The sequence below is a fragment of the Protopterus annectens genome, chromosome 7.part0 (assembly GCF_019279795.1).
Source record: "Protopterus annectens isolate FY-2018-M chromosome 7.part0, PAN1.0, whole genome shotgun sequence".
NCBI lineage: Eukaryota > Metazoa > Chordata > Ceratodontiformes > Protopteridae > Protopterus > Protopterus annectens.
This window is the reverse complement of record NC_056739.1, coordinates 82206918-82222001: the sequence shown is the minus strand read 5'-3', so window position 1 is coordinate 82222001 and position 15084 is coordinate 82206918. Positions and strand designations below refer to the sequence as shown.

At 41.4% G+C, this 15084-nt stretch overlaps 1 protein-coding gene across 1 annotated transcript in view; it reads left to right on the top strand.

The window, feature by feature from the left end:
• The window catches only part of PTPN7 (protein tyrosine phosphatase non-receptor type 7), a 903781-nt gene that overhangs the window by 403815 nt on the left and 484882 nt on the right, over positions 1-15084 (top strand). The window contains exon 4 of the mRNA XM_044076499.1: positions 7498-7582. Within this exon, the coding sequence (XP_043932434.1) occupies positions 7498-7582 (85 nt within the window). The remainder of the gene's footprint in view (positions 1-7497; positions 7583-15084) is intronic.

The following is a 15084-nucleotide window of genomic DNA, read 5'->3' as shown; positions in this document are numbered from 1 at the left end:
CCTTGAGAAAGGTATTGAGCATGGAGAGAACCAGAATAGGTCTCCAAGTGCTCTCCTTTTGCGGGACCAAGAACATCTTGGAGTAAAATCCCTTTTCTACTTGTGAAGGAAGGACAGGTTAAACAGTTCCCTATTCCACCAGGGACCCAAGGAATTCTGAGAAATAAGAAAGTTGTTCCAGAGGAGATTGGAGAATCCCTGAAAAAGGAGGAAGAAACTTCCACACCATGAAGTAACAAAGATGATAGAATCGAAGAATCCGAGGTGATGAGATGCCAGTTTGGAAGACAGATGGAGAGCTGAAGAGACAAGGGAACCTGGTTGGGTGGAGGGGGAGATGTCAAAGAGAAGCAGGCATGTCAGATAAAGGTGGCTTATGGACCACAGAAGCCTGAGAAGAATTAGCAGGAGAGCTTGCCTACCACTCTTCCTTCCTGCCTTTAGAGGCATGACGATGCTCCCTGTGAACAAAAGCTGGCCTAGTAGGATGATTCTTATGGAACTTAGGGATATGAGCGAAAAAATATTTTTAAGGGCCAGCAAAGCCTTGGCTTTTTCTTGAACAAACTTAAACATAGCAGTAGCAGCAGTCCCAAACAGATTTTTATTATCCAAAGCAGCATCCAGTAACTTGGCCTTAATGTCTTCAGGTAATGACTGCAGACAAAGCCAAGAACAACGTCTCATGAAAGACCCAAAGTCAGCAGCACTGGAAGAGGCATCAGCAGCATCACAGCTACATTTGACAGAGTGACAAGACACCTGTAGAAAGACCAGAGGATTTTACCTCAAAATCAGGGAGGTCGAAATGAACCTGATAAGCCTGGGCAATTAAGGCCACAGCATATTTGGTCATGTGGGTCTGGTAACTGATGGCCCAAAAGGCCAAGGAGAAGCAGTACAAAATTTCTTACCAATTCTCTCCATTGCTCTACTATCCTTATCTGAAGGCAGAAGCTTGGAAGAGGGCAAGAATTTGGAAGACTTGTCAGAGGAGACTGACACCACAGCAGCGTCAGCAGAAGGACACTTAAATAAGAACTAACAATCCTCAGGAACCTTATACAACCTGTCAGGTATCTTTGGAGTTGGAGAAGGCTGAGAATCAGGAGACTTAAAAGCTGCTATAATGGTGTCTAACAAAGCAGCTAACACAACAGGCACTGTAGAAGGTTTAGGACTCCCCACCTGAAGCAGCTCATAATACCTTTTTTTGGATACCAGACACTTGAGAAAAGTCCCACTTAAAGTATTCTAGCTATAGTGTCCCCAAAAGACAAGTCCTCAAAAGGACATTCAGGACTCACAGACTCCTCTTCATCAGAACCATAAGCCAAAGGTGAAAGCATTTGGGAAGAATAGGACAAGGACCCCTCAGCAGAATCTAAAGCCTCATCTGAGGAATCGGATTCCCTAGCCCATCTGAAAGGAGTAGAAGTCCAAGGGGGAGTAGGCAAAGAAACCCTTTGGAGAGGCTTCAGGGCCATTAAGGTATTAATCAGGCCCTGAGTAAACTCCTGACATTCCCTATGAGGATCCTTAGGGTGTACAGAAGTATACTTAGTCTTCTGCTTTTTTTTGGAAGGGATATCAGCCCTAACAAACACCAAGGGTTCTGACCCTTAACAAGATTCAGTAAGAGTACCTGGAACCTCTTCCCTAACCAGAATTTGCAGAATCCCTCTAGGGCCCTCTGAGATGATCAACTGTGGTTCCCCCTCAATGTCCGGAGCAGACAACTGCAAAGCCTCAGAGGACACATGAAAGGAAGGATCTATGCCGGCCTTTAACGGGGTCACAGCAGAGGAATGCAACATAGCTAGACACCAGATGGCCTACAGAGCTATCACCTGCTTCTATAGAAATGCCCAGTGGAAGCTGGACAGCCAAAGAATCTGGCCAATATTTATTGGCTTTCTTCTTCCTTAATGGTACCTCAGAGTAAAAAGATTCTGCCATGCTACCTTGGGATAACAGTTTAAGCCTCTGGTTCTTAAGACAGATGGCCAGGGAAGACAACTGAATTCTTACAGTCTTAGGCCCAAATGCTTTACAAATGCTACAGTACTTATGATCGTGGGAAGCACCCAGACAAAAAAAGAAACTGTTCATGACGATCCTTATGGGGAGTATGCTTCCCACACAGACGTTTTCAATTCTTGGATGACATGAACTCTAGGTAACCGAAAAATAACAAAAGCAAAGGGAAAAGACCCCAACAGGTACTTATCTGATGGCTAGGTATTCAGCACGGCAAAAAGGCATTCAGACCCATAAGCAATGATGGCATTCAGACTGGCGGCAAAGAAGAGCCAAATACAGAGGACCAATGCATGTTTATAAACTTCTGAAGAGAAAACATGTCTGTATTAAAATGAATGACAAAGGTTTGTGACAAGTCAGTATCCACCTTTCTTTCACTGGTTGGCATACCACTGGAGCAATATAATAGTGGCCTATAAGTCTGTCTTGTTTCAGATAACCATTTCAGAACTTCATCCAATAAACTGACAGGGTATCCCCATTCTCCAAATAGACCACAAAGCTTGTCAGTCTCTTGATGAAAACTGAGTTGTCAGATACAAGTCTGCCTAGCCTTATAAGCTGCCCCATAACTATGTTATTCTTTTGTCAACTTGGGTGTTGACTAGTAAAGTGAAGATATGTGTTTGAAAAGGTGTCCTTTCTAAATATCACTGACTCATATCTGCCAGCAGTTAAATGTTTATACAGTCTAATATCTAAATAGTTGACAATCATTTTGTTGACCTGCTAGGTAAACTGCAAAAGACTGGTTGAGGAAGTCTATCAAGAGCTCCAGCGCATTGATACTTCCCCCTTCCATAAGAAAAAAATATTATCCAGGTATTGAAAGTAGTGGCTTATGCTGCAAAAGAAGGGTGAGTTAAAATACTAGTGGTTTCCCAAAACCACAATACCATATTGGCAAATATTGGGGTTGAGGAGGCACCTGCAGCTACACCTCTATGTTGTTTGTAGCACTCCCTCTCGTAATAGACATAGTTGTTCTTTAGACCAAGTTCCATACATTGATATAAAAAGGATGTTTCGGATTGATCAAACTGAGTACCATTCACCATTGCCAGTAAAAACCACTCCATACCTTCTTTATATGGAATGACAGAAAATAAATCTTTGGCAAAAATTCACTATCAGCTAAAATGTGAAGGAAGTGCTAGGAATCTTTCAAAACATGTTTTTTGTTTTCTGAAAAGGATTTTAATTTGAAATCAACTAGTTTAGCAAACGGTTCCATCTTGGAGCCAGCAGAAGCCACAGGCAGTCTTGTGGGGTTGCTCATGGCATTCGTATTTGACAGTGTATACAATAAATTGTGAAAATGTTACAGCAATAGTAGTAAGATATTTCCAGGATTAAACTAATATTTAGGTTAACTCCTGGGAGCAAGGAGCAGTGTGGCTTGTGGTTATGATTCAGTCCATGTAATTCTGTAAGTTATTTAATTAGTACATTAACACAAAGCCTGCTTGTCTTTTCTTTGTTATGTAAGGACTACACACTGCACAACTGCAACTACTGCTAGGAATTACCCCATAACTTATATTAGGTGTCATACTGAAAATTGCTACTGAAATTAGTGCTTTTTATTATGTTGAAAAGTACAGTATAGCATTTTATGTATTTGTTTATTTGTTAACTGGGTTGGGGGGCTGGTTTCAAGACAGTTTTCTGCTACAAACTATGCCAAATGGCAACATATATAAATTACAGTGCAATATACAAAGTTTACAGAGATCATATTTTTTTTTTACAGGAACAGTATAATAAACAATGCTTAACACTTGCGTAATACTCTGGGTGAAACATCCTCAGTTGCATACTACAAGTACAATACATTATCTGAACAAAAGATAATATATGCATAGTATTACATATATTGTTATGGCTGAGTACTGAAAAGTCATCTGAGCATGACATAATATTTGTTTGTTATGGCTGACCACACAGTCTTATTATTTTTCTAACTGAACTTAAGTGCTTCAATGTGTTTTGTTTTATAAGGTGCCTAGAGGTGTTTACATGGTTCCATGGTCAGAATTATCTGTTAACTTATATAACAGAAACCACTGACCAGAAAAAAATTTAATTGAACCTTCTTCCTGGATTGACAGAAATGCAAGTAACTGTAAAAGGCCTCCAAATAATTTGAACCCCATCCTTACATTTACCTTTTGATACACCTCATAGTTCCTGTCCTTCGCTCATGCCTTGGTCTTCCTGAACATCTCATTCTGACCAACTTCACCTGATTGTCTAAGCCATGTTCCACAAGGTTTCCTCTGTTCACACTAATTCCTCATGTACCATGCCACCTCTTTTCTTGATGATACCTTCTAACTGCTGTTCTTACAGTGCTTTCTCTGCCAGATCACTTAGCCTTTTTCTTACATTTTTTGTAGTCCTACAGACCTTTATGCTTGCTAGAGCAGAGTGAAGTATTCGTTATATGTTTATTACTATGTTTGCACAATGCTTTCTGCTACTCTTCCTTTGCTACCAGGCCGTGGTCGAACCTATAACAGTTCAGTCTAACATTCCTCTTAACATAAATGAATTACCAATTATTATTCATTTACAGTAGACTGCCTCTTATCTGGCCTCTCTTTAACTAGCCTCCTTTTTAACTAGCCATCAAATTTCTGCCAGAGCCCTAGCAAAAGACAACAGAGAAGAACACTTCCACCTCTTCTCGGCTAAATAATGACAGACATTTGAGTTTCAGAATCACATTCATTAGAAAACTGCATACTAACACAAATCATGTTATTCTCGCTGATTTATAATCTATAAATGCTATTTTGTATGCTTTTTCTGCAGCCATTCATTTATCTAGCCTAAAGTCCTGTCCCAGCAAGACCAGATAAGAGGGAGCTTACTGTTTTATATTACTTTTTAAAGTTTAATTTCAAGATTGACCCCGGCATTTATCTTGCTACATGCAGCTCAGAGACTACATTTAACTTATTCCTCTTTTAAGTGGAATTTGCCTGCCATCTGAAAGAATGTATAAATACTCTGAAATGCCTGTAGTTTATATGCTCAATTGCTGCACTGTTATTCTTTTTTAACAGAATAGTAAGCATAGTGGATCTGAAATTAACCTCTATAACTCAGTTGGCTTCCATATTTAAAAGATTTCCATTTTTGATTATAGTACAAGTTATTTGATAGAGTTATATAACATAACCTCTGTGCTTTCTAAATTGTCTGTAATTTAGCAAATAATGTGCCATATTTAGGAAACTATTGTGCTAACCACAACCCTCTACAGCACTAGGACTCTTATTGTGACTACAGTTATTGTATCACTGTTGACAGCCTGTGTGATTCCACTATGAGGAGATGAATTTTAATTTGTTTTTCAGAGGAATCGCCGAACTGCATGTTCACAAAAAAAAAAAAAAAAAAATCTTTTGAAGTGCTTTTTGCAAAGGAGCAACTCACTTGCACTCCCAAACATACATATACCAACTTCATGGTCATACCAACTCAAAGAAGGAGAGATCACCAACACTGATTTCGTCCACACACTCTATGTATGTATAAGAGGTGGAGGTGTATGATTCTTAGTCACCTCTACTGTTGGTGTAGGTTCCAGTGGGGCACAACAGAAAACATGGCATATAAACTTCCTATTAATAGTGTTCACCCCACTACCCTTTCATCGGTCAAGGCCAACAGTCTTGACTCCTCTACCACCAACAAATTATGGTCTTCTCACCGATCTGCCATCACTGATCATTGCTATCTGATCTCCCATCATCACCACATCTATGCAGCAATTAATACCCCTTCTCCAGCCTGGTAACCAGAAGAACCCCCCCCCCCCCATGCATTTCTCTGGTGGTGTTCTCCACCTCTTTCCCTATCTGTCACAGTTTATAGTTCTCTGCCACACACCCACCAACCATTGATTAGACTTAAGCAGCATAAGACCACCATCTTCCTTTTGCAACTGGAGTTTCACAATGACACCTTTCCCCACCCATCTATCAGCACTGAAGTTCTGTACCATCTTTTTCTCTATCCTAATCTGTCAGAGCTTATGGAATGAAGCTTCCTCCCCCAACACACAGTCCACAATCAGAGTGCTTTATCTGCATCATTATCCCTTCTGTGACTGATCAGAGCCCCCCCCCCGCTTCTTACTCATCTGGTAACAAGTGGTTTTATAAGCCAGTGAACCATCCTTCCACAGCTGTCAGCTATGGGTATCATCTGCCATCCCTTTCAGTACCCACCCTACCTGCAGTCAAAGTTCCCTACTTCCTCCCTACCTGCCACATGTCAACAATCAGAGCCCCATTCCTGTGGACTATGCAGCCTTTCAGTAATTAGGGTTTATAGATGCCATCTTCTCACAGTTCACAGCTGGAGTCCCTGATGCTATCCCTGCATACACACACACACACACACACACACACACACACACACACACACACACACACACACACACACACACACACACATGCGCACACACACACACACACACACACACACACACACACACACGCACAATTATGCATGCATACAAAAACAAACTATAAGTTATTTGGAAGACATAGTCATTGCTCCATACAGTCTGCCAGTAAAAGAAGCTACCAGCATCCCATCCAAACATGCATTAGTGAGCTGAACACCCATCATCACAGTTACCTTAGAGTGGCAATCATAGCAGCAACCTAACCCAGCACCTCTCTGCATGACTGGAGCAGCCCCTATAGAATATACCTCCTGGTGGTAACTCCAAGAAAAATTATATTCCAGTGTACTGCCAGGCAGGAAGCATAGCACATACTAAATGCAGATGACTGGGATGTCCACTGCCAGCTCTCCACTAACAGATACTAGTGTCAGAGTACTCACTAACTACTAATGAGTGGGATGTCCACTGCTCCTACTCTGCCCACAAAAACTTGTGCCACTGTACTCACTGAATGCTGGTGAGTGGGATGTCCACTGCACCTACTCCGCCCACAGATACTCATGCATGAGTACAATTAATACTTCTGAGTGGAATGTCCATTGCCAGCACTCTTCCCTCAGGTACTGGAGACAGACATCTGTGGTAATAAAGTGCTTAATGACTGTGTACATGATCTGCATCTACCTGGTCTGCCATGGGGTGGTCTCTTTGATGTACTGCACTCACCAGCCATTCTCCCAAACAGAATGTTTACTATTCCCTCCCCATAAAATCCTTCAACAGGTGGAACCATGATGTGGGACGCAACTGGAAATCTATTAGAATTTGGTCCAATACTTTTAATTAATATTCTCTTTGGAAAGCTGTATTTATTCGTACATATGATGGTAAATTTCAGCACAATGCATCCAGGTGTACAAAACCCCTCTAAGCTATGGCTGTAAAACATTATTTTTCCAGAAAGTGGTGTTCTGTAATACTTCCAAATTCTGTTAGGATTTATAACATGTATTTTTTTATTCCTTTAGAAAATTCCCCCAAATTTTGTGACTACAGAAGAACTGGAAGTTCCTGGACACGCCTCAAAAGACAGATACAAAACAATTTTACCTAGTAAGTCAGAAAAAGATTTTGATTTCACATCTGTTAAATTAAGGAAATGATTTTGACTTCACATCTGTTAAGGTATTTATGATTACTGCAGTATACAAGTTTTCTGGGCTAGTCCATTGAGCAAGGTATGGCAAAAGAGAACCTCCAGGTAATTTTCTAACTTATCAATGATATCAAGCTGTCCGTGATATTCAGCAGTATACTGCTGAACCAGGCTTGAGTTTGTATGTTTGTTTAATATTTGTTAACTGTGTAGATTCCACTGAGTAGACAAGTACTTTTTTCATGGGGGGAAAAAAAAACAAATAAGCCAAATATTCATACACTGCAGTACAAAAGGTATGCAGTGAATATGATGAAGTTTCTAAAAAAGGAAAAGCATTTTAGTTTTTACAGAACTAATTAAGCACAATCAAAACATAGCATCTTCAATTGTTGGGGAGATAATCAGAGCACATCACAGACATGAGATAAGAGAGCTACAGGAGTCTGGTTAAGTCAAATTTAATTCACAGTGATTTTTTCAGGGGGTTACTTTACAGTAGATCATAACATTTGCGTATACCCAACTTGCTGTGTTCTATTGCATGGTCCTAAGTTCTGAAAGCAGTGTCTCTTTCCCATAAGGAAGCATCCCTGCTAGATACTTCATGAAAATGGAACAAAGACTTCACTGTGTAATTCTTCAATTCTTCTCAAAGTTTTTTTTTAAATTGTCGTAGTTTATCTGGACAGTTTTTTATTAACTAAAGTCCCTTGTTTCATAGTTTAGTACTAGGCTATCTGCCCTGGGGCATTTATAGGCCTAGCCATAGTGATGTGGCTTTCGCCACCCCATGTAATGGTACAAAAGTGTACAGAATAGATTTAGAATACTGTGCCTCTGTCTAGTAGTGACACAGTGAAGACCCCCTTACATAATAGAATTAGTTTACTGTGCCTCTGTCTAGTAGTGACACAGAGATGACCCCTGGGGTAAACCTACGATACTCCCATCCACTCGTCAAGATTTCTTTTGAAGAGAGTCAGTGAGGGGCTCTGCCTAACATGAACTGGGATTCTGTTCCAGAGTATGGGAAGCCTCTGAGTTATGAATCTGTCCCTCCAGCATGTCCTATTCATATTTGTGCTGAGGTTTAAATCTTTAGCTCTCGTGGTTCTGATAGATTTGGATTTTTTGAGGTGGAGCATGTCCATCAATTCCTGATTGGACATGGCCTTGTACGTCAGGCACAGATCACCTCTGAGTAGGCTGTATGCTACTGAATAGAGCTGGAGTTTCTTTAGTCTGGCAGCATATGACATATGTTGGAGACCCTTGATCCTCTTGGTGAGGTACTTTTGGGGTCTCTCTAGCTGTTGCAAGTGCCGGGTGAGGTACATACCAAATGGGGCATTGTACTCAATCATGTGCCTGATAAGGGAGGAGTATAGGGGTACAATGACCTCCTTTGATCTGGATGTGAATCCCTTCATGATAAGGTGGGCAAGGTAGAAAGTCTTTCTAACCACTTTGGCAATGTGGGTGTCAAATGAGAGGTCAGTATCGACTTGGGTCCCCAGGTCTCTGATTACCTTTTCCATACTCAGTGGGTTACTGTCTATGTGATAATTTGTGAGTACTTTGTTTTTCCCAAAGGGGATGACTATACATTTTTTGGCATTTAGTTTAAGGCCATGACTCCGGCACCAGTTGTCCGTTTCAGTGAGGCCTTTCTGTAGGATGTATGTGTCAGCTGGTGTATCGACTATGGCGCCTAGTTTGCAGTCATCTGTGAACTTTGTCAGCCACAACCCTCCCATGTTTGCTTTCACATCTGAGAAATAAATGCCGAACAAGAGGGGTCCCAGGACAGAGCCCTGTGGGACACCACTTGTGACTGGCTTTGAGTCTGACATGGCTCCAGCGATTTTGACTTTATGGGATCTATCCTTTAGCCAGTTTGCAACCCATCTTGTGACATATGGATTTACATTTAAGCTGTTGGGCTTGTCAATGATGCCTGAGTGGGGTATTGTGTCGAAAACTTTAGCCAAGTCCAGGTAGGCTGTATGGACTGCTTTGCCCTCGTCAATGGCTCTAGTGACTGTTTTGAAAAAGTCAACCAGGTTCAAAAGGCAGGATCTGCCCTTTACAAAGCCGAACTGGGTGGGATCAAGTGTCTGTAAGTCCCCAATGTCTCTGTTTATGAGTTCCATAATGATTCTTTCCATAGCTTTGCAGACCAGGCTGGTTAAGCTTATGGGGCAGTAGTTACCAGGGTCTGTAGAGGTGCCTCCTTTGTGGAGTGGGACTACTGTTGCTGTACGCCAGTGTTCAGGTACATATCCTGTAGTAAGGCTAAGGTTAAATAGCATTTTTATGTGCGGGTTTAGTTCCTCTTGGAGTTCACGTAGCACGCAACCTGTGATACCGTCAGGTCCCATTGATGCTGTGTTTTTAGCTTTGCTGAGGGCGGTTCTCACCTGGACATCTGGGATGACAGGGAGGTCACTTTCAGCTGGGATAAGTATTTCTTCTTTTGGGGGTGAGGGAGGGGAGAAATTTGCACTGAACCTGTCTGTCAGAATGTTGGCAATATCTGTGGGTTCAGTGTATTTTTTGTCATTGTGAACTAACTCTGAGCATATCTGAGAGTTTCCGCCCAGGTTTCTAACATAGCAGAAGAAGGCCTTGTGGTTATCTTTAGTGTCCATAGCGATTTTTCTCTCAAAGTTGGCCTTGGATGTTTTTATGAGAGAACGTAGCTTTCTACTAGTGCTGATCAGAGATGCCTTCTCTTTATGGGATTTTGCACTGTCGTGCAGTAGCTTCCTTCTTTTGTTATACAATTTGTTTATGGCTGGGGTCCACCAGACAGGACGCCTGCCCTTGGTGGAGAGGGTCTTGGTTTTATTTGGGGATTGCATGATCCATGCATTCTTGGAGATGTCCGTAGAAAGCATTTGTGAAGGATTCAGCATTGTGGGATGTGGTTACCACTGGCCCAGTGGGCTTAAAGGATACCATCTCAGTTTTAAGAAGTGTAAAGTCGGCTTTTGAGAAGTTTTTCACTGTAGTCTTTTGTGTTGGGGGTGGAGGTGGGATATGTATTTCCAGGGTGATTAGTTTGTGGTCAGATCTCACTAGTGAGGGGTATACTTCCGGTGTGGAGCACTTTGTCCCCATGTTTGTGATGATCAGGTCTAGTATATTATCTCCCCTTGTGGGAGAGGTGACTAGCTGTTCCATTGCATTTGAATTTTGAATTCCAGGAACCTTTGGGCTAGGGTGTTTGTGCTAGAATAATGCACCCAGTCTATGTTAGGGTATGTTCATAGGTTCATAGGTTAGTACTAGGCTATCAGCCCTAGGGCCTATACAAGCCTAGCCATAACAATTCCCTGAATATTTCTTCCCACATTATTTAATGTAGTTGAAGTCTCCCAATATGATGGTGTTTGGTGAGACATTCATATCTTCCAATGTCTTCAGAAAGGCTGAATGGGGTTCCTGAGATTGGGAGGGTGGTCTGTAACATGCTACCAGTTGTATAGCAGTTTTGCCTACGGTTAGTTGCACCTGGATGATCTCTGATGCTTCATGTGTTGCCACTAACCTGGAGGTGTGGGTGTCCTTGATGAATATGGACACTCCCCCTCCCTTTTTGGTTTGGCCCGAGTTTTGGGGCCAAAAAGCATGATGCGAGGTGTAGCCTGGTAGCGCTGGGGTGCTCTCAGGAGCCTTGAACCAGGTTTCAGTTACTGCACAGACATCGATGTTCTCCATACTGAGGAGTGCTTCGAGAGCCTGCATCTTGAGATTTAGACTTCTGGCGTTGAGCAGCATTACCCTTAATTTTTTTCCATTTTTGTTTTCTAAGGAGGTGGGTTTATCTTTTGAGCCTTGCCTAAAAAAGGCACTATGGGGGTGGCAAGAGCCTTAGCCAATATCCGGAAGCCCAGTGGTGACAGATGCAAGCCGTCCCTTGCGAAGCAGTGTGGCTTGTCCAGCATGTCATCCCAAGCAGACAGACATTGGATCCCCCTAGAATGACACCAGTAATTGAGCCAATTATTAAAGCTGATCATCTTGTCTTTGTATTGTGGCATCATTCTTGGTGAGGGCAAGATGCTGCTCAGGGTCAGGGTCATACGAGCCTGGGCTACATAATCAGAGAGCTCCTCTATGTCTCTTTTCATGTAGTCCAGGGAGGTACGTCTCAGGTCATTCACACCGACATGGACAATGATGGAGTCATATTTGTACTTGCTTTGGAGTGACCTGAGTGCATGTGTTATGTGGCGGATCCTAGCTCCCAATAGGCAGCTCACCATTACCCTCTCCTTGTTCAGCCTGGTAAGCGGAATGTCAGTGTGTCTGACTATAGAGTCACCTATTACTAGTGTATCAGGCATGGTGTTTGGCCTTAAGGGCTGTAATTGTTTGACACACTGATTTACTGAAGTATGTGTTGCATGTGTTATGTTTTGAGGTGGTGGATTTTTGGGTGTCTGCTTTGGGAGCCTCTGTTGTTTTGGTAAGTTTTTTGTTAGAGCCTCCGAGTATGTCTTTGTGTTATTATGTGTTTGGTTTGCAGTTGTGGTAGGTCTATGTGGGACTGGGTTTGCTGTGTGTGTGGTTACCTTCTCCTCCTGTCTGGTCTTGCCAGTCCTGAGATGAGAGAGTTCAGCCTCCAGTTTGGCTATATAGTTGCATCTCTCACATGTATTTGTGTTTGTTGGGAGGAGGAGAGGGTTGTCTGTGTACATGAGACAATTGTAGCATTGTCTCAAGATTCCCAGATTAACCAGCTGAACCGGAGAGGATGCTAGTAATCGACCACTCGACATACTAGAATATTATAAGGGAGTGCTGTGCCTTTAAGGGAAGTGGGTACTCACAGGGGTGGTAGGTGGATGTAGTGCTTACTTTAGTTTGAGAGCGCTTACTTAGAGGAGAGGTTTTGAGAACAAGTGCTAGGCTTATAATAAACCGAGTAGACTGATTATTATAAGAGTAGAGCTTTCTTAAGGGAAAATTTGAAGAGCAGACTTGGCGGAGCCAGAAAAAGTTTAACCTTGTTTAACCGCGCACAATCGCCCAAAGCCGTGCAAATGCAGATTTTAACAGGGAACTTCAAAAGAGCTAGAAATGGTCCAAAACAACCAACTACTACTGTTTTTAACTAATGTTGCTATCATTTATAGTTTTACTGAGATTACCTATAAAGTACTAAAATATGGCTTCAAATAGGGCAATAAAGGTGCTTGTGGACAAATGACATCTAAATACTTCCACAAAGTCATTTTTGGGAGGAAGGTGGGCCATTAAAGGAAGAAAGTGAGCAGTGAGTTAACAGCACCATTTAGACTAGGACACAGAAGGCATTAAAATACTTTTCAACCCACATTAAACGTGGAAGCAACAGAAATAAGCAAAATCAACTAAATTATTCGCAAGAAAGTAGAATCTATGAAGAAAGACAGTAGGAATACTACCTATAGACTATAGAACCAGGACCATCAATAAGCCTTTCTGAGTGTACCATAAACACAGATTTACAGTCTGAAATTTCAGTAACGTCAGAATGTCCTCCAACAATGACACCACTAAATTATACCATAAAAAGGATGCCCTCATTGGTATCTGCTTTGCTACTAATCTTTGACCAAACCAGGACATTCCTGGATGTCAAGAAATTAGATGAACCAAATTTTTCCATTGTGGCCGAGCATGATATCATCCTGGATGTTAAGGTTTTATCACCTGACATAAGGGCCAACTCCTTGGGCTTGCTGTCATTAAAAGTAAATTATAAACAGCTGGCAAATTAAATTTTGGCAGTGAGAATCAAATACGAAGAGCCAGTGTTGGTCCCCTTCAGAGATCAATACAAATCTTAAGTTAAGGGAAAAGACAGAGACCCTCCTAAGTACCATTGAAGGTCCCTGGCTCCAAATACAAGTCTTCCATTTGGAGATGATGAACATGTTTTGTTAAGTCCCAGTATTATTATCCTCACTTTATTCAATAAGATCAGATGAACCCATCCTCTCAGCCATCTACGTCACCTTTTTAGGATCTAATTTTTAATTAAATAGTAAATAATATTAGAATTTTTTTAAATTAGCAAACTAATGAAATCTCTATTCAAAAAAGTACGGTTGTGTAAGTAAACTTATCATAACAGTAGATGTTCAAATAGATCATTGTTGCAGTAGCACAAAGCTATATAGGATTTGCCAAGGATCGCACATCTGGCCAGTACACAAAGCTCCTGAATGCCTTCCTGCATGACATACATCTGACGGAGCACAAGGTATAAAGCAGCTGCATACGAGCCAAAATTCAGAGATTTCTTGCCTCTCAGAAAAAGGATGACTGTAGAATGTGAATAAGAGGGCAAAGGTCATAATTAGGTAATTATGCATTGTGAGAAAAAGGGACATTGAGAAGCGGAATCCCACCCTAGGGAAGAGATAGAAAAATAAGAAATAAGACACAGCAAGGTGCAATAAATAATACAAAGAAAAAAGGAGAATGGTGGGAGTGTTGCTGTACTGAACAGTGGTATATTCAAACATCTTACTAGTATAGCAAATTTACTAGCGCAGCTATACTGTTTATCATTAGCTTGCTGCTGCAGTTGCCTACAGCTATGAGAGACAATGGCCAAAGCCTAGATAGCCAGGAAGGAAGAAGAACAATCATTGTTCAGAAGCCCTTGGAGAATAGCTCTAGCAAATCTGGCTGTGATCCTGGAGAATACGTTAGGCTTAAAATGTTTAGTGAAGGTATGAACGGTTAACCAGGTAGCTGCCTCTAAATGAGTTCTAGAGTCCAATCCTTTACTTTCTAAAATACCCTAGAAGAAGCCAGAGCTCTGGTAGAGTGAGGTTTCACCTTCTGAGAGTAACAAAAATGGATAGAAAGGGCTAACCATTAAGAAGCTGTCTGTTTTGGCAGTGGTTGTGTTTTCTCTTTCCAGCATAGGTTTACAGGTGAATAATAGACTAACTGCCCTAAAGGGAAATTTTAAGCCTAGTCAGTAACCTCAGGTCAGAATCAAACGTTGTAGTTTGTGTTTATGAGGTCAACACCTTAAACATTATGCCAAAAAAAAACAGCTCTCAGAAGCTCTAAAGTTTTTTGTTCTGTTAATTTAGTGCCTGAGCTGCCAATGGACATCCACAGTATGTAGGAGTCTCTCTTTTCCTTTTCTGGTTCAGAAAATAATGCAGGGAGATAAAAAGATTGATTTCAAAGTAAATTCAAAACCCACCTTAGGCCCGGAGAATGGGTTAGTTCTTAAGATTATTCTTTCCCTGTGAAACATGAGAAAGGGTTTAATCACCATCAGAGCTTACAACTCAAGACACACCTAGCCAAACTCAGAGCAGTGAGTAAAACAGTTTTCATGTCAAAACCTCAAGTCAACACGATGACCTGATCCAAAAGGTGAAAAAATTATTTTTTCCAAGACATAGTTGAGCTCCCAAGGAAGAGCCAGCTATTTTCA